Source organism: Erythrolamprus reginae, chromosome 5 (assembly GCF_031021105.1).
Source record: "Erythrolamprus reginae isolate rEryReg1 chromosome 5, rEryReg1.hap1, whole genome shotgun sequence".
Classification (NCBI taxonomy): Eukaryota; Metazoa; Chordata; class Lepidosauria; order Squamata; family Dipsadidae; genus Erythrolamprus; species Erythrolamprus reginae.
In genome coordinates this window covers 93106289-93129641 of record NC_091954.1, presented here as the reverse complement: position 1 = coordinate 93129641, position 23353 = coordinate 93106289, and the positions used below count along the sequence as shown (strand labels likewise).

Here is a 23353-nt window from a genome sequence, read left to right as displayed (position 1 = left end):
TATGTTTAACATAATGTAAGTATAAAGTAGAGATAGAAAAGACATTAGGACAGGGACGGTAGGCACGAAGGTGCACTTATGCACGCCCCTTACACACCTTACTTATAAGAGTGTTCTGTTCAAAAAGGTATCCCTGAAATGTGAACTGCTAGAGACACTTGTTACAGGAATACTTTACTATTGAAATTCCTTGCTTCTTGTCTTTGTCTAAAGCCAGAATGATATAAACTTTATACATTATTAAATTGCTTATATAATTGTTAAATCTTTAGGAAAATTCTCTTGGTAGTTTAATTAGAATAAAAAATTAACATAGCAATAATAATAAAAACAAATACAAATGAAATAAGAAAGCTCTTTTAAGAAGATAAAATCAAGAAGCAGAGAAGACATTTCTATTAAAGATTCTGATACAGAAAGCATAGGACCCAGGGGGAGAGCCTTCTCTGTGGCGGCCCCGGCCCTCTGGAACCAACTCCCCCCAGAGATTAGGACTGCCCCCACCCTCCTCGCCTTTCATAAGTTATTAAAAACTCATCTTTATCACCAGGCATGGGGAAACTAACACACACCCCAATTGTCAAGGTTGGTGTATGGTTTGATTGGTTGTGTGATTATTTTATTTTATTATAAGGGTTTTAAATTGCATTTTAAAATTGGATTTGTACACTGTTTATGTTGTTGTGAGCCGCCCCGAGTCCTCGAAAAGGAGCGGCATACAAATCTAATAAATTATTATTAGTAGTAGTATTAGTATTAGCATTAGTATTATTAGTATTATTATTAATGTTAACCCTGTGAAAGAATAAATAAACCCTCCCGAACTTCCTTAAGAGCCTAAAGCAGTGATGGTGAACCCTTTTTCCCTCGGGTGCCGAAAGAGCATGCGTGCACACTATCGCTCATGCGCGAGTGCCCACATCCATAATTCAATGGCTGGGGAGTGCAAAAATAGCTTTCCCCACCTCTCAGAGGCCCTTTGTAGGCCAGAGATGGCCTGTAGGCTTGTGTTTCACCCTCCCAGGCTCCAAAGGCTTCCCAGGTGCCGGAGAGGGGTAAATACGCCCTCCCCTATTCCCCGGAGGCTCATTGGAATACAAAAATGCACTCCCAGAGCCTCTGTGTGAGCCAAAAATCAGCTGGCCAGCACATAGATGCACGTTGGAGCTGAGCTAGGGCAACCGCTCGCGCACCAGCAGATATGACTCCGTGTGCCACCTCTGGCATCCGTGCCATAGGTTCGCCATCACTGGCCTAAAGGCTTGATTCTGCCAGTTGGCTCTGGGGTCCAATGGAGGAGCATCACAATGGAGGTGGTTGATTGATTAACAGAGATCCCACCTTCCCTCCTAACCTACTCCCACCTTCCCATCTTTTAATTGGGTCAATATATTTGGCTGTGTTTTGTATCCTATTTAGGTTTTTGCCTCTGCAAAGTTTTCATTTTTTATTATTGTAAGCTGCCTTTGGTAAGATGAGCAGGCAATAAATTTTATAATAAACAGACAAACAAATATTCACCCTCAACAACAGTAGCTGATATGACACTAAAACATACTAACCTTAGTGCTCTTCAGAGTTTAGGAAGATTTATTTAAATGTCTTGCCAATGTAAACAAAGGGTCATATCTATTTAGGAACATGGCCCCGTTAGAGCAAATTGATTTAGTTGAGCAGGTATCAATGCAGTAATTGCTCAAACATTGGCCATCATAACAATGGCCAATTCTCGAACATTCGTAATGTTGCAATAAAGCCTACACCGTTAACCAGTGGGTAATAACAAATGTTTATGCCTTTCCATCTCTCTTTAAAACCATATTAAGTATACGAGGGGCTACTTGAAATATTGTCTTTAAAAGTTTGGATGCAGATCTGTCCAGACAGTTAAAGAAATTTACATGGTCCCAACTGAACATCAAAGAAAAGGTAAGTATACTGTGGTATTCTGGTAAAGTAGATGCATTCTGCTTTTTGTCAATGATTTTTTGGATTATCTAGTGTCATGGCGTGCTGGGTTTGGCAGAGCTATGAAACACCCTGGCCAAAGTTTTTAACAATTTTTAAAGCATGCAAATTAAGATTTTGGTTTTAAGGTAGTCTAGTCAAGTACTGTCACTCACAAGAACCAGCCTCCATGCCAGTCTAAATTTTTATTTATTTATTCAATTTTTATGCCGCCTTTCTCCTTAGACTCAGGGCGGCTTACAACATGTTAGCAATAGCACTTTTTAACAGAGCCAGCATATTGCCCCCACAATCCAGGTCCTCATTTTACCCACCTCGGAAGGATGGAAGGCTGAGTCAACCTCGAGCCGGTGATGAGATTTGAACCGCTGACCTACAGATCTACAGTCAGCTTCAGGGGCCTGCAGTAAAGCACTCTGCCTGCTGCGCCATGTCTAAGTGTGAATAAATACCTTTCTCCAGGTATGGACTTTGGACAGATATCCAGGAGAGTCTCCAACTACTATCATATTTTATCTCAATCAGGACTACCAGACCAATGACAATGACCAAGCAGTTGTGGAGATTTGTATCACTCGAATTACTTCAGCCATCAGGGAGACAGAATCAATCGAGAAGCATGGAAAAGCTCTTATTGATCTCTGGGAGTCATGTTTAGAGCACAATCTGAAACCCTTTTGTAAAGATGAAGACACACCGCATGCAAAGATTGCTTCTGATATTATGAGCTGCATTTTGCAGGTAGGAATGTTTTATCTGATGATGTATCTATTTAAGGGCATAGAAACATAGAAACATAGAAGTCTGACGGCAGAAAAAAGACCTCATGGTCCATCTAGTCTGCCCTTATACTATTTTCTGTATTTTATCTTAGGATGGATCTATGTTTATCCCAGGCATGTTTAAATTCAGTTACTGTGGATTTACCAACCACGTCTGCTGGAAGTTTGTTCCAAGGATCTACTACTCTTTCAGTAAAATAATATTTTCTCATGTTGCTTTTGATCTTTCCCCCAACTAACTTCAGATTATGTCCCCTTATTCTTGTGTTCACTTTCCTATTAAAAACACTTCCCTCCTGGACCTTATTTAACCCTTTAACATATTTAAATGTTTCGATCATGTCCTCACTTTTCCTTCTGTCCTCCAGACTATACAGATTGAGTTCATGAAGTCATGATTTGTTGTCCTTTGTAATAGAATTATACACAAACAGTCTCCCCCAAATTTGTAGATTAAAAAGTTGGATGGATAATTTATTCAATTTTTCATTTTTTTCTCCAAAGGTCAGAGAAATTATGTAACAACTTATCATGGATAAGATTTCTTTTGTGGTTACAGTAGCATTAAGTTAACATAATTAGAACCCAAAATAATTTCTTTGTTTGTTTGGACAACAAGATATGAAACTTGTATTAACTAGTAAGTGTTTTTTCAGGCATTATGTATCTTGGCTTGTCTCGGTTAGGCTATGAAACCTTCGACAACACCGAGCAGAGAATTTTAACATAGCGTGGATGTGTAATAAAGCCAAGACACAGACTTAGTTAAACAATCCAGAATAAGCACGAAGCAAATACAGAATAATAAGCACTGAGCTATTACAAGATAGAAGCACAAAGCAAAATACAATATAGATAATAAGCATGAAGCTTATACAAGCACGAAGCTTAAACACAACTACCCCTTCTCTCAGGCAAAGTGAAAACGAAATGACCGAGCAGAATAATGAGCTTTTATAGCTTCAATGAGGAAGTGACGAAACAGCCTTGAATATTAACTCTTCAAGTACAAGTTAACTCTTTGAGTGCACATTAACTCTTTAAGTACAAGTTTGGTACAAGTGTACAACATGCAGTTTACAATGGCAATCCCTAACAACCATGTGCCCTGTACTAACAATGTTCATAGTAATATTTAGTTGTCCAAACTAAATGTCTTCTAAATTGAAGATAGAACTTCAGCTAATTTTAAACCTGTCATTACTAAAATTTGTATTAATATTGGGTTTTTTTTGTGGGGAGAGGGGCTCTGCTGGTTAGTTCAGAAGTCATACTAAAGGTTTATTTATCTTAAACTAATATTAATCATATTAAATCATATTAATCTATTTTCATTCAAAATGAAACACCATATAATTAGAACCTGGTTCATATCAATGGAATGCCATCTAAAACTCCTCAAGGTTCAATTATTTTTATTTCAGCTTCAGAACGCTAGGATCATGTCCAAGTATGCATTTTAAACAAATGTTAAAATCTAGGTATTAAACAGATGTTGATTTTCAAAACAGTAGTTCTTTAATAAGTAGAACAAGACTCCATTGTTTTCATTTTACTCTAAAGACTCTTTTGATGAAGATATATTAACTAGCATCAAATCCGTTATACTTGATGAAAATATATGTGATTAAAATTTTACCTCAATTTTGTTAGGTTGTCTATATTTATAATTTTATTGCTGGTTATATTAAAGTAGAACATAGAAACCTCATGACCAGTTGGAAGTGTACTAAAAAAGCAAGTCAGAAGAAACTCAAAAATCCAGGAAAGAGCAAAATAAACCAGGAGCTTTAAGATGGTTACACGCATCAGGCTAGGTGCAGTTCAGTTTGTTTGTAGTCTAATCTTAGAATGTTACACAAACCCAGCCAATGTGGCTTGTTAATCATGATTTATGATTTGGATATTGTGTGAATCCGGACAAATGTTATTAATATTCTTATAATATTGACAATATCAATATTAATATTGATGGTCTAGTACAGTGGTTCTCAACCTTTCTAATGCCACGACCCCTTAATACAGTTCCTCATGTTTTGGTGACCCCCAACCATAAGTCTAGCATCCATTCTTCCAACAGAGCTTTAAGCTGATTGGCAGGATGATCAGAGGGACACCCCCCTTGTAAACATCTGATAGGTTGGATTGTAAAAATATGTTCCATGGGCCAGAATAAAAGCTTTAGTTCCTAACACCATGGGAAATTTGTTTTTTCCCATGGTCTTGAGTGACCCCTGTGAAACGGTCATTCGACTCCCAAAGGACTCCCGACCCTCAGGTTGAGAACCACTGGTCTAGTAGGATTTTTTTAAAAAAAATAAACAGTCTTTCTTTGGGCTGTTTAAAAATCTACCCAAAGAATGTCTTGATTTGAGAATTAAGGAATGAGGAAAGAAGAGACAACCCAATCTCCTTCTCTGGCACTCTGATGACAGCTGCTTCAAGAATCTTTCTCTTTTAGTCCTTCCTTTTCTTAACCACATTGTGATCAAGTCCTTTGTTAGGCTCCTTGTCAAATGAAAAATCTTGATCCAATTGACTTGTTCACAGTTAAAGACCAGTGAAGGGCTGCAATTTTTTTTACTACCACTGTGGGCATGGCTTATTGTGTGGGTGTGGCTTGATGGTCATGTGACCGGGCAGGAGTGGCTTGCCAGCCATGTGACCAGGTGGCAGTGCCTTGACAATCATCTGACCGGGGGTGGCTTAAAGGTCATATGACTAGGTGGGAGTGGCTTACCGACCACGATAAGTTTTCAGATAGGTGTTTGGACTCTTTTTCAGTTGATTAAGTCACATTATTTGAATAATCACAAAAAAGATAAGTGATAGCATTATTTGCTGAGGAGCACAGTAACATTTAAAGCTTTGTACTAAACCCACAAGGTTCAGTATGATAACAGATTAGGTGGTTAGGTGGTTATTGAAATGAATGTCCATGTGCCGCCTCTATGTTGGTTGAGGCAGGCAGGATTCCATTGAGTACCATTTGTTGGGGGTCAAGGGAAAGGGAGGGTTTTGCCTTCTCTTTCTGCTCAAGATCCCCATGCACAATACAGAATGCTGGACTCGATGGGCTTTGGCCTGATTCAGCATGGCTCTTCTTATGTTCTTATGTTCTTATTAGGCAACTAGCTCAATTTTCTTTAATTGCTATAAAAGTTCAGTTCTAGTCTGCGGAGAGGGGCGGCATACAAACAAACAAACAAATAAATAAATAAAATGATTAAAGTGTTTATGGGTAAAAACAGACTATTTAATTATTTCCTATTTTAAAAGTAATTAAGGATCATACTAAGGTACTAGAGAAGGAATGACAATAAAAAAACTATTAAGTATTCAATAAATAGTGCATAAACTTACTATCCCCACTGCGTTCCCCCTCCCCGTGGGGGCAGAAGCCCATTACTGTTAAAAGACAGACTTTTTCTTTGATTTATTTATTAAATTTATATGTCACCTATCTCACTATCCAAAGTGACTCTATATAAATATAAAATGTATTTTCAGCATTTAAGAGATAGAACAACATGGCATTCCACAGTAGACCTTTATGTTTATATTTCATTGCAGTAAAGGTAATTCAAAATGGTTTGTTTCTACACGCCTGATGAAAACTTATGATATTTTCAGATATGATAATAAGTGAATGTGCGTGCAATAATTTGTGACTCTATTTTTGTTCTCTCCCCCCACCCCAAAAGAATTATAATCGCCCTCCCATCATAGCATTGGCTGTCCCAGTGGCAGTGAAGTTTCTCCAGAGGGGTAACAAAGAATTGTGCAGGAATTTATCCGGTTATCTCTCACTTGCGGCAATCAGTAAAGCAGAGCTGCTTGCTGAACACACAGAAAGTATTGTAAAAAGTATCCTGCAAGGTAAGAAATACCTATACAGTACATGTTTTGTTTGATTTATATGTTTTACTTCATAAGAATTTCCATATCTTTAAAAAAAAACAATGTTTAATTAAGTTGAGGTTGACTTCAAACATTGTATACTATAAGTGCCTTTTCAGGATGGGGCCAATCAGTGCTCTTGACATCTGTATGGGGTCAGGTGGTCCAGTTATAGTGACTTTCTATATACAGTGATCCCTCGATTAGTGCGGTCTCGATGAGTGCGAAACGCTATACCACGGATTTTTAAAAAATATTAATTAAAAAATACTCCACGTTTTTTTTGCTATACCACGGTTTTTCCCACCCGATGACGTCATACGTCATCACCAAGAGTCACTTCTCTGTCTCTTTCTCTTTCTTTCCTGTCATTCTCTGCTTCAATCATTTTCTCATTTCTCTTTTTTTCTCCCCTTTTTTCTATCATTTCTCTCTCTCTTCCTTCCACTCTTCTCTCTCTCTCTTTCTTCCTCTCTCTCACTCTCTTCCTTCCTTTCTCATCTTTCTTTCTCTCTCTCTTTCTCTATCTTGCTTCTTCCTCTCACACTCTCTTCCTCCCTCTCTCATCTCTTTCTTTCCTTCTCTCTCTTTCTCTATCTCTCCCCCTCTTGCTCTTGAGCGGCGAGTGAGCGGCCGGGCGGGTGAACGGGCGAGCGGCGAGCGGGCCGGGCGGGTGAACGGGCGAGCGAGCGGCCGGCCGGGGCGGGTGAATGGTGGGCGGGCAGGTGAATGGCGGGCGGGCAGGTGTTGGGGGGGTGGGGACTGCCGACATTCAAAGCAATCTTTGTCGGCTTCCGCACTTTCGTTGCTCCCCGGCTCCACCATCTGCGCATGCGCGGTCATGGAAAAATGGTGCGCATGCGCAGATGGTGTTTTTACTTCCGCACCACTATACCGCGGAAAATCGATTAGTGCGGGAGGTCTTGGAACGTAACCCCCGCACTAATCGAGGGATCACTGTAATTGGAATGTTCCTTAAAAGTATTTAAAGGACAATACAAGTGAGCAATACTTGTTCATTAAATTGAGATTTAAACAATCAATCAAAATTATTTATACCCCAATGTTGATGATTGAAGTAAAACTCAATTTTCATTACTACTACTACTACCATTACTACTAACACTACTACTTTTCACTAGTAACAATGCCCACCTTGCTTTTTATTTCAATTTACTGCCTCATAGAACATCACCACCACTACCATCTTATTCCAAACAAAAACTTATAAATGTGCAAACAGCTAGTCCTTCCCAATCATTTTTCTTAATTTTTCTGACTTTAATCCATTTAAACTTAATGATTATTTATTAGATTTATTAGATTTGTATGCCGCCCCTCTCCGAAGACTCAGAGTCAATATATACACTAAATTATTATTTAATTAATTGCACCACTATAAATTATGGTGCTCACACAGGTAGTAAGTACCCCACCTCTACTTAGCAGCATGAAAAAAATAAAATAGTACCTGTAGTGAATCAGGGAAATGACTCGAAGGGAATCAGGAACACAAGTTATATAAGCCCAGGTGACTTAAACATTCCTTAAGGGAATAAGATAATTGACAAGTTCCCAAGTAGTACGTTCCCCAAGTGAAAAATCCCAGGCAGTCAAAATCAATCAAAGTTCATTTATTAGGAATATATCAAATTGGCAAGGTCTTGGTGTAATTCTGACTCTGACCAAACTCGGAAATTACACCCAGTAAAAAGCAAAAGTTTGAAACTTCCCCCCAGAATCACGTTCTCCGATCAGCTCACAGTTCATTGTCCAATGATTCCAAATGCTACCTTCAGCCATCTGCAGGCACATTCTCTGTTTCCAGGGAAAAGAATGCAACCTATCTATAATATCCTACCCTTATCTCTGCAAAAAAAACCCCCTTCCTACTGCTAGAATACGGCAAGCCCAAAGCCATGTTAGATTCCCTTGCAGAATACCTAGAAAAAGCTTAGAAACATAGAAACATAGAAGAGTGACGGCAGAAAAAGACCTCATGATCCATCTAGTCTGCCCTTATACTATCTCCTGTATTTTTATCTTAGGATGGATATATGTTTATCCCAGGCATGTTTAAATTCAGTTACTGTGGATTTACCAACCACGTCTGCTTTAAGTTTGTTCCAAGGATCTACTACTCTTTCAGTAAAATAATATTTTCTCATGTTGCTTTTGATCTTTCCCCCAACTAACTTCAGATTGTGTCCCCTTGCTCTTGTGTTCACTTTCCTATTAAAAACACTTCCCTCCTGGACCTTAATTAACCCTTTAACATATTTAAATGTTTCGATCATGTCCCCCCTTTTCCTTCTGTCCTCCAGACTATACAGAAAAAGAATAGGAAATTACTACACTAAAACATGGCTACAGATATATCAATAATATTCAGAAGAGACTTGAGCAGGATTCTTCCTAATTCATTGCATGGGCAAGTAAAACATAGTACAATCAGACTTGAGAGATTCTGTTATTATGGCCCATCTCAATAAGGTATAATCTTTCCGAGGAATCTTTTTTCTGATGTAGTCAACCCAAAGCACTCTCACAACATCTCACTCTGAAACTTTCATCCTAAAGAAACAAAAATGAATGACTGTGGACTGTTTGTTATCCGTAGTCATGCTGGTTGATATTATGAGAACAGAAATTGAATACATCTGTAGTCACCACCGTGTTGGAGATGCCTATATCATATAACTACTAACCTATTTCAGTAAAATGCTTTATCCATTCAATTTGGAGATCTCAGTAATTTTGCAATAATCTATGATATTTATCTTTTTAGATCTTTGATTGATTTTTTAAAAACTGTTATTTAGTTTTTGTTCAACTCAAGTCAATGCAAATACCTAGTGCTTCCACTTTATTTTCTCCACAATAATAATAATTATTATTATTTATTATTTATTGGATTTGTATGCCGCCCCTCTCTGTAGACTCGGGGCGGCTAACAACAGTGGTAAAAACAACATGCGACAATCCAATACTAAAGCAGCTAAAAACTCTTATTTTAAAACCAATCATACATTCAAACATACCATACATAAATTGTAGAAGCCTAGGGGGAAAGAATATCTCAGTTCCTCCATGCCTGACGACAGAGGTGGGTTTTAAGAAGTTTACGAAAGGCAAGAAGGGTAGGGGCTATTCTAATCTCTGGGGGGAGTTGGTTCCAGAGGGCCAGGGCCGCCACAGAGAAGGCTCTTCCCCTGGGTCCCGCCAAACGACATTGTTTAGTTGACGGGACCTGGAGAAGGCCCACTCTGTGGGACCTAATTGGTCGCTGGGATTCGTGCGGCAGAAGGCGGTCCCGGAGATAACCTGGCCCGGTGCCATGAAGGTCATAGCCAACACTTTGAATTGTGACCGGAAACTGATCGGCAACCAATGTAGACTGCGGAGTGTTGGTGTGACATGGGCATATTTAGGCAAGCCCATGATTGCTCTCTCAATAAAAGCCCTATGTGGTAGATTGGGCATAGAGAGGGCAACTGGTTTAAAGACACACAGCCAACTTTCATACTTAACACTATTATATTGTTTTTCAAGAATAACTTTTTGGTACAACAAATGCTAAAATGCTAATATAACTCCTTTATAATCTTTAATGTTCTTGGTTCTGGCATCTATTTGTTTTGGGATTGTTCTGCTTTTAGAGACATGATTTTTATATAAATTAAACAGAGAAGGGTTCACTTACATTCTGACTTAATGCTTGCATTGTATTCTGAACACCCTAAAGAAAATGATATGTAATATCAATCTGATAAAGTATTCTTTTTATTTACAGTTCAGTTTTATAAAAAATAATTTCAACAAGGTCAATACAAAATCGGTTTATTTTACAATATAATACAGTTATATTAATTTCAAATAAAAAAACTGCAGTCCTCTTGAATGCAAAGTAGGCTTCTGGTATTAAAAGTTCCTCGGACAAGTTGCTAACTTTATGAAGATGTATACTGTATACTACTAATAAAAACAGAAAAAAGCTACGTATTGCTCCATACTATTTAAATAGTTCAGTTGCAAAATTCACATTAAAAAAGCCCTACAAAGAAGAAGGCCCCATAAAACAGCACAGCTTCCTTCATTTTCACTTCTTCATTGTTGATTGATAATATCTTTGTCTTAATATTTAACATAAGCTTAAATTGTACTAATTTTTTACAGTGGTTTCTTGCTCATTGTTGACCTAGAGCTGTTAGCACTTTAATTGTTTCTTCTTCTGCAGTTTTGATACAACTGATTTTTAATTTGATACCTGGTTGATTGGCTCTCTTCTCTAATTTCTAGAACAGTCAATTTTGAATTATACTCTACTCATATTTATACCAGTTTGTACTATCAGTCTGTAATACATTTTCCCTCTAATTTCATTTGTTTCTGTTAGAGCTCTTGAAAAGTTTTGCTTTAACTATGATTTATTGCAGTTATTTTTTTGATAATCTTTTTAAAAGCTTTCATTTTTCTTTATTTCCTCTGTTACTGACTATGATATCTTCCCTTATCTTTTCTTCTTGAAAATTTGTGTTTAACTGTAGTACCTCCTTCTTTTTGATCAATGCTTTCATCATTCATCCCTCCCTAGATAGCATGGTAGCTTGTTCTGAAAGCTATTTAAATTTTTCTGCCTTAAAATTTGGGGAAGAGTTTGTTCCACTTCAGTTTTCACAGTGTCTCTTATCAAGTTCCATAATTTCTCAAATACTCCCTTGCGTAAGTTAAGGATATTGGTTTGTTCTATTTTCATTTTATATTCTAACTATATGTATTCAAATCCAATCTTGCCGGCACATCTATTTTAAAAAAACTTTTATGTTTATCCCATGTATTTGACACCATATGAATTTGATATAGTGTTTTATAATATACACTTGGCTGATTGGATTTTACAATTCTTTTTCTTATACTGTAACAAATTTCATTCTGATCTTGTCCATCTAGTGATGTCCATGTATTACTGAAGCAGGCATTGGCAATGAAGAAATAATTATCTTTAAAAAAACTATATTAAACTATTTATTGTATCATTGTGGTTAACAAACTATGCACCAGACATACTGCAATCTTTTCTGCTGTTACATTTAGTACCTCTTGCAAATTACTGTAGATTTCCTTAATGTCTTCTATTATGTTTCAAATAGCAGCACATCTTTGTATAACAGTGATGTTCTCTCAATGAATATATGCTAATTCTAATAAATATGAACCTATTGTTTATTGGCTCATAGCCAGTACAAACTTTGTGATATTATTTTGGGGTGTCGTTGTCATTCCATCTCTTTGTATGAATTTATGCTCTGACATATTATTGTCTGAACTGAGGTGATCTATTGCAGTCCACCAATATTTACTGATTCAGAAAATATCTAATCTAGCATGTTTCAGTTCCATTTTAATAGTTTCAAGTTTTGTTTGATCCATACTTATTACGTTGTTTTATTTAATTTTGTCATATACAGTGGTACCTCATCTTACGAACGCCTGGCCTAACGAACTTTTCGAGATACGAACCCGGTGTTTAAGATTTTTTTGCCTCTTCTTCCGAACTATTTTCACCTTACGAACGCAAGCCGCTGCTGCTGGGATGAAGGGGTTTCTTTTTTTTCCTTTTTTTGAAGAAAGAAAAGGGAGGGGCGGCTTGAAGGGGGAAAGACTTTGCAGAGAACAGCGTGCTTGCAGAGGCACTGAAAGGGTGTCTTTTGAAGAAAGAAAAGGGAGGGGCGGCTTGGAGGGAGAAAGACTTTGCAGAGAACAGCGTGCTTGCAGAGGCACTGAAAGGGTGTCTTTTGAAGAAAGAAAATGGAGTGGCGGCTTGGAGGAGGAAAGATTTTGCAGAGAACAACGTGTTTGCAGAGGCACTGAAAGGGTGTCTTTTGAAGAAAGAAAAGGGAGGGGCACCCCCCCTTCCCTTTCTTCCTTCCCACTCACCCTTTAGCCTAGCCTTGCTTCTTCCACCCGCCCCCTTTAGCTGCTCCTCCCTGCCCTCTGTTCGCCTCCCTTCTAAAGTTTGAGATTTTCCTGAAGGATTTGCACGCATTATTTGCTTTTACATTGATTCCTATGGGAAACATTGTTTCGTCTTATGAACTTTTCACCTTACGAACCTCCTCCTGGAACCAATTAAGTTCGTATCATGAAGTACCACTGTATAATTTTGTTTTTCAGTTCTGACTTCAACAGTGACTAGACTTCTTTGTCACTTTGGTTTTGCCACATCCTCATCTATAGATCTACTGGTGAAAATTCAGCTTTCTTTCCAGTAGCTAAGCTTTTCTTCCTAATATTATTATGTAGCAATCAAAATTGCCTAAAGGATTTGACCCACTTTCATATACCGTAATTTTGGCAACAATCCAGCAATGACTTATTACTGTTTTTTTTCTCGATTTCATTTTGACATTTTCTAACTTTCCTCAGATCATTATGAATTACTTATAGTTCCAAACCTCTCCTTAGATTTTATCAACAAGGATAATCCTATCAGGAGCGCCTGCTAGCAACATTTTCAAAATCATTACAGCTATTGAACCTTTTCACCATGAAAGGTGCTAATCATGTATAATTCAGAGTATATTCAAAAATAGTTTTGGGGTATGATTAAGATACGTGCTCAGAGAACTTTGGATCCATATAGCAGTCTGGACCAGCATGTTTACATGCTGACTCTTAACAAGATATATTTAAGAGCCTATACAGTATTTTAGCTTTCATATGGTAGCAATTTTAAATTCTGCCCTACGACATATTTCTCTATGAATGAGTTTTCATGTGGATAAAATTCATCTTACTGGCTTAGCAAGTACTTGTTCTGAAAGCAGCTATATCCATTTGTGGACAGCTATCTCCCAGTTATGACAGCACTGTTTATTTTTGTGGAATCTGGAGAGCGGAGATATTGGCTTATATTAGTAGCCATGGCAGTCATCCAAAGGTTTCTTGCCATGGGAAGCCTCATTCAGAGTTTCTTATGTGAAGCAGAGATAAGTGGTTTCTGAGTTTTCTTTATACCTCTTTCCCTGCTTTTCCTATGGAAACTGTATCATGGACCAATTCTAAATACAGTAGTACCCCTAGATACGAGCATAATTCGTTCCATAAGGGAGCTTGTATCTCGAGGCAACTCGTATTCTGGAACAAATAACTTTTTCCCCCTCCGAGATAACCAAAAGCAAGGATTCTTGCGCCACCTAGTGGACGCTCGGCTCGTATCCCAAATTTGAGCTCGGGAGTAGAACAGAAATGTCTCTCCCCTCCTAGCTCGTATCTTGAAATACTCGCATGTAGAGCAGCTCGTATCTAGAGATACTACTGTATATGTGTATATATTCAGATTTTATAAGTTATGTTTATTGGTTTGCTTTTATATAGAGTTTTGAAGAACATAAATTCAGGGGCTAAAAACATACTGAGCTCCTCCATGAGGCAGAGTCTCTGTAACTCCCCAGCCCACTATGTTGCCACGGTTATTACAGGCATCTTCTTCAGATTGTCTTCTTATCTCTTTGTCACTGAGGATTCGGTCCCAAATGTTAAAGCCAGTTATTTTTCCAGAAAAAGCTAAAGATTCATTGAAACCACCTCCAACGCAGCAGCCATTCTTTTCCTGGCCAATCTGCAAAATTCCACCATCTGGGATAATGTGGTCTTCGGATATTTCGGAAGAGGTGACCGCAAGCTTTCCATTTATCGATAGAGATATGGTTCCATTGACTGAACCCCAAGCACCGCAGATGTGAGTCCACTCTCCAGAAGAAATTACCTTTGGGGCAGATATCTTGTTGAGGTTGTTTTTTATGGCGAGAACCACAGAGTCATAGTTCAGATAAAGCTGGATTTCATAGGGATTGGTCTTGGTTCCATATGAGAACACAATAGTTTTGTCCAGTGCTTCAGTCACCTTAACCCATGTGCAGGCAGTGAAGGAGAAGAGGGCCATCTCACCAGTTGGATGAACACTCACGAAGATCTTTTTAGAACGCATTGGGAATAAAATAACTGTTTCACAACCTGTAAGAACAACAGAATGTAATTGTTATCAATTATACTGAAGGCTCATATACATCTGGGATAATCGTAATATAATATAGTTATAAGTATCAGTTAAATTATGTTGATTAATCAGGCAACTGTATTATGAGTAGCAACGGCTTTTTTGGATTTTAAGAAAATATATTCTTTTTGTAATATTTATTTATTTATTTATTAGATTTGTATGCTGCCCCTCTTCATAGATTCGGGGCAGCTAACAACAGTAAAAAGACAATATGAACAAATCTAATATTAAAAGTAATGTAAAAAACCCCAATTTAAGAAACCAATCATACAGACAGACATACCATGCATAAATTTTTATAAGCCTAAGGGGAAGAGAATATCTCAACTCCCCCATGCCTGACGACAGAGGTGGGTTTTAAGGAGCTTATATAAGGCAAGGAGGGTGGGGGCAACTCTGATATCTGGGGGGGAGTTGGTTCCAGAGGGTCAGGACCGCCACAGAGAAGGCTCTTCCCCTGGGTCCCGCCAAACAACATTGTTTAGTTTGCTAACAGATTTTTGTTTATTTTGCATTTAATTTTGTAATAATAATTATTACAAAAGTATTAGAGTTAAACACATCTATAATTACAAATGAAAGTACAGTGATCCCTCGATCATCGCGAGGGTTCCGTTCCAGGACCCCTCGCGAAGATCGATTTTTCGCGAAGTAGCGGTGCGGAAGTAAAAACACCATCTGCGCGTGCGCAGATGGTGTTTTTGCTTCCACTGCCGGCCGCCCTTCGCCCGCCCACCCCGTTGCTCGCGCCTGGGGTGGCGCGTTGCTGGGGAAAGCGCGCGCGCTTGGGGACTCCCTAGGTCCGCTCCCCAGCTGGGGAGCGGACCTAGGGAGTCCCCAAGCGCGCGCGCTTTCCCCAGCAACGCGCGCGGGGTGGGGACTCCCTCCCCAGCTGGGGAGCGGACCTAGGGAGTCCCCAAGCGCGCGCGCATTCCGCAGCAACGCGCGCGGGGTGGGGACTCCCTCCCCAGCTGGGGAGCGGACCTAGGGAGTCCCCAAGCGCGCGCGCATTCCCCAGCAACGCGCGCGGGGTGGGGACTCCCTCCCCAGCTGGGGAGCGGACCTAGGGAGTCCCCAAGCGCGCGCGCATTCCGCAGCAACGCGCGCGGGGTGGGGACTCCCTCCCCAGCTGGGGAGCGGACCTAGGGAGTCCCCAAGCGCGCGCGCATTCCCCAGCAACGCGCGCGCGGTGGGGACTCCCTCCCCAGCTGGGGAGCGGACCTAGGGAGTCCCCAAGCGCGCGCGCATTCCCCAGCAACGCGCGCGGGGTGGGGACTCCCTCCCCAGCTGGGGAGCGGACCTAGGGAGTCCCCAAGCGCGCGCGCATTCCGCAGCAACGCGCGCGGGGTGGGGACTCCCTCCCCAGCTGGGGAGCGGACCTAGGGAGTCCCCAAGCGCGCGCGCATTCCGCAGCAACGCGCGCGGGGTGGGGACTCCCTCCCCAGCTGGGGAGCGGACCTAGGGAGTCCCCAAGCGCGCGCGCATTCCCCAGCAACGCGCGGGGGGTGGGGACTCCCTCCCCAGCTGGGGAGCGGACCTAGGGAGTCCCCAAGCGCGCGCGCATTCCGCAGCAACGCGCGCGGGGTGGGGACTCCCTCCCCAGCTGGGGAGCGGACCTAGGGAGTCCCCAAGCGCGCGCGCATTCCCCAGCAACGCGCGCGCGGTGGGGACTCCCTCCCCAGCTGGGGAGCGGACCTAGGGAGTCCCCAAGCGCGCGCGCATTCCCCAGCAACGCGCGCGGGGTGGGGACTCCCTCCCCAGCTGGGGAGCGGACCTAGGGAGTCCCCAAGCGCGCGCGCTTTCCCCAGCAACGCGCGCGCGCTGGGAAGCAGAGTTAGGGTGTCCCCAGGCTCGCGCGCACCGCCCGCCCGCCCACGCTGTTGCTGGCTCCGCTTCCCAGCTGGGAGGCGGAGGTGGGGTTTCCCGCGCGCGTGCCGCCCGCCCGCCCACGCCGTTGCTCGTGCCGATGCTGTCTTACCAGGGCAAGAGGGGGAAGACCCAGGGAAGCCTCTGCCCGGCAGGGAAACTCCACCATCTACGCATGCGTGGAAGGGCACGCATGCGCAGATGGTGGAGTTTACTTCCGGGTTGAAAACTCGCGATATGGCGTTTCGCGAAACTCGAGATCGCGAAACTCGAGGGATCACTGTAATCTAATTGTTTTATCAGTGGTGTGGGCTCATGGTCATGTACCTCTATATCTGTTTAAATTCAGCATGTAGAAATGAGGAAGGAGAACTTTTTCAGCGGAATAATTTACAGAGTATGTTTATAAAGTATTGAAGTTTATCAGTGTTACACCAAATCCTTGGCTATTTTAACATCAGAAAAATACTTTCTATCATTTCTCCATTTTAAATAACCCTATTATCTTATGTTCTCTAACGAGAGAGTTTACACATTTTCATGGATTGAAAAGTCATGGTCTAGAATGAATTTTCCATGGTGTAATCTATAGTTTTGTTCAAAAAGACCACAACTTTCCTAAACTAATAATTAAAAGATCTACAGGATAAACCATTTGGAGCCATAAGAAACATACATTTTATTGAATTATAATTATACGTTCTGTGCTTACTTACTTATTTCCCACCTTTATTATTTTTACAAATAACTCAAGGCAGCAAATACTGTATATCCTATTTTCGCTACAACAAGCCTTTGAGATAGGTTGGACTGTGATAGGGTGACTGGCCCAAAGTCACCTAGCTGGCTTTTATTGCTATGGTGGGACTTGAACTCGGTTGACAATTTCAAATATCTTAATAAATGTATGAGAGAGCAATTACAGGAAACTGAGATACTCTATGATGAATAATCAACAAACATAACGTTTTAGATTCTTTGAACTTGAAGTAAAACGAATATTGAAATCACAGCTGTAATAATTAGTATACTTTTTCTATTTTCTCATGCTGTGCTGGTATCATATGCTTTGAGTTCTAAGAATGTTAAAATGCTTTGACCACTGAGAATAGGGGCAACGGGTCATGAAAATCTGCAGGAATACTTTGCCTTCAAAGGGCAAAGAGCTCTATGTAGTGACATGGCTTTTTAATTATCAAAATTTCTAACTTTATTATCAAGGGTAGACAAAATGAAAACCAGCTTTATAAGTCACCAACAATAGTGTGATAACAAAAACCTGGCAGAAATCCAAAATATGTGAGAAATCAAAACCAGTTGCTGAAAACTCTTTTGAAAGAAAAAAAAAGGGATTTCCAGAGGGATCTGTGGAATAGTTTTATAAAGTCAGTCTTTTTGTTCTTAATCAAATTATGACTGTCCTCCCGCCTGTCAAAACAAATAGAGCTGAGTGATATCATTGGCCAGAACGTGGTAAATTAAGAACAGGTCCTGCAAATTTGGTGGAGTTATGTTGGACTTAGCACTTCATAGATTAGTTCAATTGCGCTATGGATTTTCCTCCAGGTTTTAGGGGAAAAAAGCAATATTTTTGTCCTGCCCTCTCTTCTGTAGCAGCTAGTAAATAGGAAACATGTGTGACATCATTCCATTGTGAGATTCCCTCTCTTAGGCAGTAGCCAAAGTGATGTGGGATTGGAAAGCTTACAATAATATGACAAAGCACACCACACATATTTTTTTATTGGGAAATGTCGTCAAGGGAAGGGAAGAGCAGATGGTTACTTATGGCATGACTTTCTCAGAGAAAATCAAGATATTTTTCCGCCTCGTGGCTATTAGCATTATCAAACAAAAGAAATTCTTTAACTCTTCCATTCTTACCTCTCTGGTGTGCTTTTCTGGCAAAAGCAAATATTAAGAAAAAATTAGGATGGGGAAGAAATAGACATTCCAATGACATTCTCTCGACTTCCTGTTAACGCCATTTTCAAATTTTAAGCGCATAATGCAAAACTTTGGGGGAAGCACCCAAAAATAAATAGCCCTAAAAGAGCCTCTGGGTACTTTAGTGTAATCTTTGCAAAATGAATACTCAATGAATTGCTTTACTTTTATGACATAAATAGAACACAATAACAGGGTTGGAAAGGAACTTGGAAGTCTTGTAGTCCAATCTCAGGCAGAAAGCAGGCAGTATATGCTTTCTACTCAGGCAGAAAGCATATACAATTTCAGACAAATTGTTAACCAATCTCTTCTTTAAAACCTCCAGTGTTGGAGAATTCATAACTTCTGTAGGTAAGTTGTTCCACTGATTAATTGTTCTACCTGTCAGGAAAATTATCCTTAGTTCTGGGCTTGTTTTCTCCTTGATTAGTTGTAATATATAGTTATATTACATATTATTACATATTATTTAACATAAGTAATAATGTATAGTTATTAAGATTATTTGATGTATTAATTCTAGATATCTTAGCAAAACAAATGGCTGATCAAGAAGTTTATTGTTAGTAATTTCCTATCACTCAGGAGTTTAGATAGTATAAGGAAATAGTATAAGGGCAGACTAGATGGACCGTGAGGTCTTTTTCTGCCATCAATCTTCTATGTTTCTATATAGCACCTTAGAGACAGAGATGGCCTTTTAGAAAACAGTAAAATAATAACAGTATTTTTAAGCACAGCTTTTTGATGTGGCTTTACATTTGGAAAATTAATCAGTGCACTAGGACATTATCTATGTTATGCTTTCCCACACAAGCTATGCTTATTCATACATATATATTCTTATCTTGTTCAAATTAAACATTTTTTCTGGCATGGTTGTAAATTAATGGAACTTAGTCAATATACACTTTCCTCTTTTCACATACATTTGAAAGGGCCTCTAGATAGTGATTGTGATTCTTACAAACCTTTTGGACTAATGAACAGATAACACATAGAATGAGTTATTTAACCATCTGCTTATTTCTCAACACCACTATATTTTTTTAATAAAATAAAAGCAGTGATTCAAAATCATAGGCAGCTGTTGCTTTAGAGATCACCAATCAATGTTTGGAATGTCACACAATAGCAAGAGCCTCTTGTAAGTGTGTCAAACTCTTCTTTTGTGTGGTTAATTACAAGAGACCTATGTCATTCTTTTTATATTATACCACTAGTTATTTAAAATCAGCCTCAGAGAACATCTAGGTATGATGAATAGAGTTGCCTTAAAAATAACAAGTTAAGACTTCAAATGGGGCGGGAGAATATGTTTCAAAGTTATTTAACATAAATAGTTTCCTTATTTATCTTAGCATAAATCATGGCATGTTCAGATTGGGTATTAAAAGGCAACTGGAAGGGTCCAGGGGAAACCTTTGTGATATATGGCTGTGCAGTTGTGCTTCGCAGAATCTAAGCTATTCCACTTTCCTGAACCCCTGTGGAGGATCTGTTTATGCCCTGAAGCGTGAGAATTAAATTGATGAATAGTCTGTTGACATAATGAGTGAGCTCACAAGGTCAAATTGTGTTCAAAAGTAGCCCCCGAGGAATGCAGTGAAGGAATCAGCAGGTATGTTTTTAAAAAAAGGCAGAGCAGGGGAACAGCCAGAAAACTTGAATTGATTGGGACTGTCGATGAATTATTGCTGTTACTGGCTCCGCAAAATGAAAATAAAAATTGGAAGAGGATAACTGCAAGTGACTTAGCAAAACTCCACTGTTGCTTTACTAATAAGATATGCAGATGTTTTTGGAGCTTCTGTTGGCCAAGTGTAATTATTCACTGAACATATTTTAAGCTGCAGCAACATAGCTGAAGCAGTTAATACTCACAGTGTCTTCCAGGTTATATTGTGAGTTTATATTGTCTGGCTGCTATACGATATAAGTTGAACATGCTCCCTCCAGTTGTCTCCAAATTTATAATAATACTGCCCCCTTCTCTATAGGCAAAGCATCCAGTAAGGTTGTTAATTTAAGCAAACATATGGTTAATGTGGTTGCTTGGGAATGAATGCGTAAAAAGACTGACTCACCAGCTGGCAATGGAGGCTTTGAGATCTTCTTCTGAGATTCTTTTAGTTCAGCTTTTGTTTCCTGCAGCTCTTGCCACAATGACTTCAACATGAAATTGCTCCCGTGCATTATGTAGCCGACTCTACCATCCTCTGCTGAATGGCTCCGCTGACCACCCTCTTCCGTTCTCCACTGCCAGGCACGCTCGAGCTGGCTGAGTCGGTTGGAAAGGTTTTGGTTTAATTGCAGAATCTCTTGGAGGACTTTTTCTTGCTTGATCTCCTGAAGCATCCCAGACCTACCTCCAGAAGCTCTGCTCTTTGTTATCGTCTGGTCCATTTGGCTCCAGATCTGAGTGGTTGCTTTCTCGAGGTACGTGGTGCACGTGCCAGCAAAGTTTTCCACAAACTGCAGCATTTCTGCTCTCAGCATCTGCAACTCCACCTTAAGGATTTCATCCAGAGATTCGAGCAGCATGTTTTGCTTCATCTGAGAATTCTCAAGCATAATGAAGAGCTTGTCCCATTCTGTGTGTTCTCGCTGGCAATCGCAGGAAATGGCTGTAGCAGAGCACATAGTAAAAACATTACAACTGAGCTTTATTCTCACAAAAGAAGCTGTTTAAAGAAAGATGCACTCCAAGGTTATTTACACACTTTCTAAAGAAAGATGCACTCCAAGGTTATTTACACACTTTCTAAAGAAAGATGCACTCCAAGGTTATTTACACACTTTCTTTCTCTAGAAAAGAAGGCAAGGACATCAGCTAGAAAACAAGAGCAGAGAAATTTTCCTGCCTCCTTTCTTAATATTCTGAAACATTGCTATTTTTAAGTTTGCTAACTGCAGATTTTGCAACAATAAGAGTACCAATTCTGCTGTTAATGCAAAAAAAAAAGTTGTTTGCAGTTAAAGACTGGGGAAGAAAGGTAAAATACTTACTTTCTTCTGTTGCAGGAATTACACTTTCTATTTCATTATCAAAATTCAGGAAGAAGAGATCATCATATTCATCTGTGTTCTGAGTAAATGAAGAATAACAGAGAGCAAAAAACAGAATCATGAAAGGAAACATTTTTTTGGTAGAATTTCCCAACTGCTTCCGCAAAAAACTTCGGTGTCTTAATCTCTTGCAAGACTGGAGCAGAGATGATTCCTACAGAGAAAGCCCTTAAATAATACTGGGGGAATGCCTGAGCTTGAATGAATGAGTAATTCTAGTCCTAGAGCTGTAAGAAGAGTGCTTCTGGTTATTATTAATTTTTTTGGATGGGAACTGTAAGGAAGGGGGAGGTATGGAGATTGCACAATCCTGAACCTTGTTAAGTCTGAAATGGGGGTGGATTAGTAAGGAATGAAAGGGGAGAAATGAGGGAAAGTCTGTTCTTGCAAATTGCAGAGCTCTTTGGAGGCTAGGTTTTTTTTTTCTCCCCCTGAATTTTAATGAAAAACAAGACAAATAAAATGAAAATAAAATAAATAAAATAAAATAAATAAAATAAAATCAAGTTTAACAATCAGAATTTCTTAATATGTGACAAGCTAATGTTTGCTCCACTAAAAATGTGTAATGATAAAACGTGGCACCATGAAAGAAATTTATGCCGTGATTTGTTCTAATTATAGTTAGTTTATTAGATTTGTATACCACCCCTCTCTGAAGACTCGGGGCGGCTCACAACATAATAGTGATACAATACATTACAAATCTAATAGTAGAAGTTAAATCAATTTAAAAACATTAATACATAGTAAAATCCCTGACTATACAATCATACACATTCAACCTAATCCATCGTACAGTATGTTTACTTTCATTTATTTAATGTTATTTCATGTATATTTTCAAACAGTGGTCCGCAACCCAGGGTGTCCAAGGGGAAAGCACTTTGAAATTCCCTGATATTTCCCTGACATTTCCTGTAACTTGCGAGGATATTGTTGCCTTCAGCGTCTGGAGGAGAAAATGGCCTTTCCCAAGGCGGAAAATCAGCTGGCCAACTAGCGCATGTGCGCTGGAGCTGAAACCTGGAAAAGTCACACGTGCCCTGCAATATGGCTCCCTGTGCCACTTGTGGCACATGTGCTATAGGTTCGTCATCATGGCCCTATACTATTCCAGACAAGTGGATGTCTAGTCTCTTAAAAGCTTCCAATGATGGAGCACTCACAACTTCTGAAAGCAACCCATTCTATTGGTTTATTGTTCTCACTCTCAGGAAATTTCTCCTTAGTTCTAGCTTGATTTTCTCCTTGGTTAATTTCCAAGTACTGCCTCTTGTGTTGCCTTCTTGTGCTATGGAAAATAGGTTCACCCCCCTCAAATATTGGAACACTGCTATCATGTCTCCCTTAATCTCCCCTCCCCAACTACACATCCCCAATTCCTGCAAGTATTCCTCATATGTTTTAGCCTACAGCCCCCTGGAGAACGGGAAGCTATATGAATTTGATAAATAAATATGACGGGGTTTTAATAAAAGTATGAGTCAAATGAACTTATTTTGGTCATAGAATGGTTCCCTGGGAATTCATAGATTCATTCATTCATTCATTCATTCATTCATTCATTCATTCATTCATTTGATTTCTATAGCCACCCAACTCAGCAAACAACTCTGGGTGTGGCTCACATTTGAGAATGCTGATATATCATTATATACTGTGTTTCCCCAAAAATAAGGCCGTCTTTTTTTTTAACCCCAAAATAAGCACTTGGCCTTATTTTGGTGAAGGTCTTATTATTTGGGGGCATGTC

At 39.7% G+C, this 23353-nt stretch overlaps 2 protein-coding genes across 6 annotated transcripts in view; one reads left to right on the top strand and one right to left on the bottom strand.

The window, feature by feature from the left end:
• The window catches only part of VEPH1 (ventricular zone expressed PH domain containing 1), a 181809-nt gene that overhangs the window by 24463 nt on the left and 133993 nt on the right, over positions 1 to 23353 (top strand). For 4 of the 5 annotated variants that reach the window (XR_011559233.1, XM_070753507.1, XM_070753508.1 and 1 more), the window contains exons 3-4: positions 2494 to 2709; positions 6455 to 6629. Coding sequence is in view for 4 of the 5 variants with exons in the window: in XM_070753507.1 (XP_070609608.1) it covers positions 2494 to 2709; positions 6455 to 6629 (391 nt within the window). In the remaining variant the exon portion in view is untranslated. Of the gene's footprint in view, positions 1 to 1901; positions 1930 to 2493; positions 2710 to 6454; positions 6630 to 23353 lie in introns of those variants that run through there. The other variant, XM_070753509.1, reaches the window with a different exon arrangement.
• Positions 10903 to 21801, bottom strand: PTX3 (pentraxin 3). The gene is made up of 3 exons (XM_070754132.1): positions 21538 to 21801; positions 20616 to 21155; positions 10903 to 14666 (listed from the first exon to the last, which is right to left on the bottom strand). Exons 1-3 carry the CDS (start codon positions 21668 to 21670, stop codon positions 14047 to 14049), a joined length of 1293 nt encoding a protein of 430 aa, XP_070610233.1. The 5' UTR covers positions 21671 to 21801; the 3' UTR covers positions 10903 to 14046.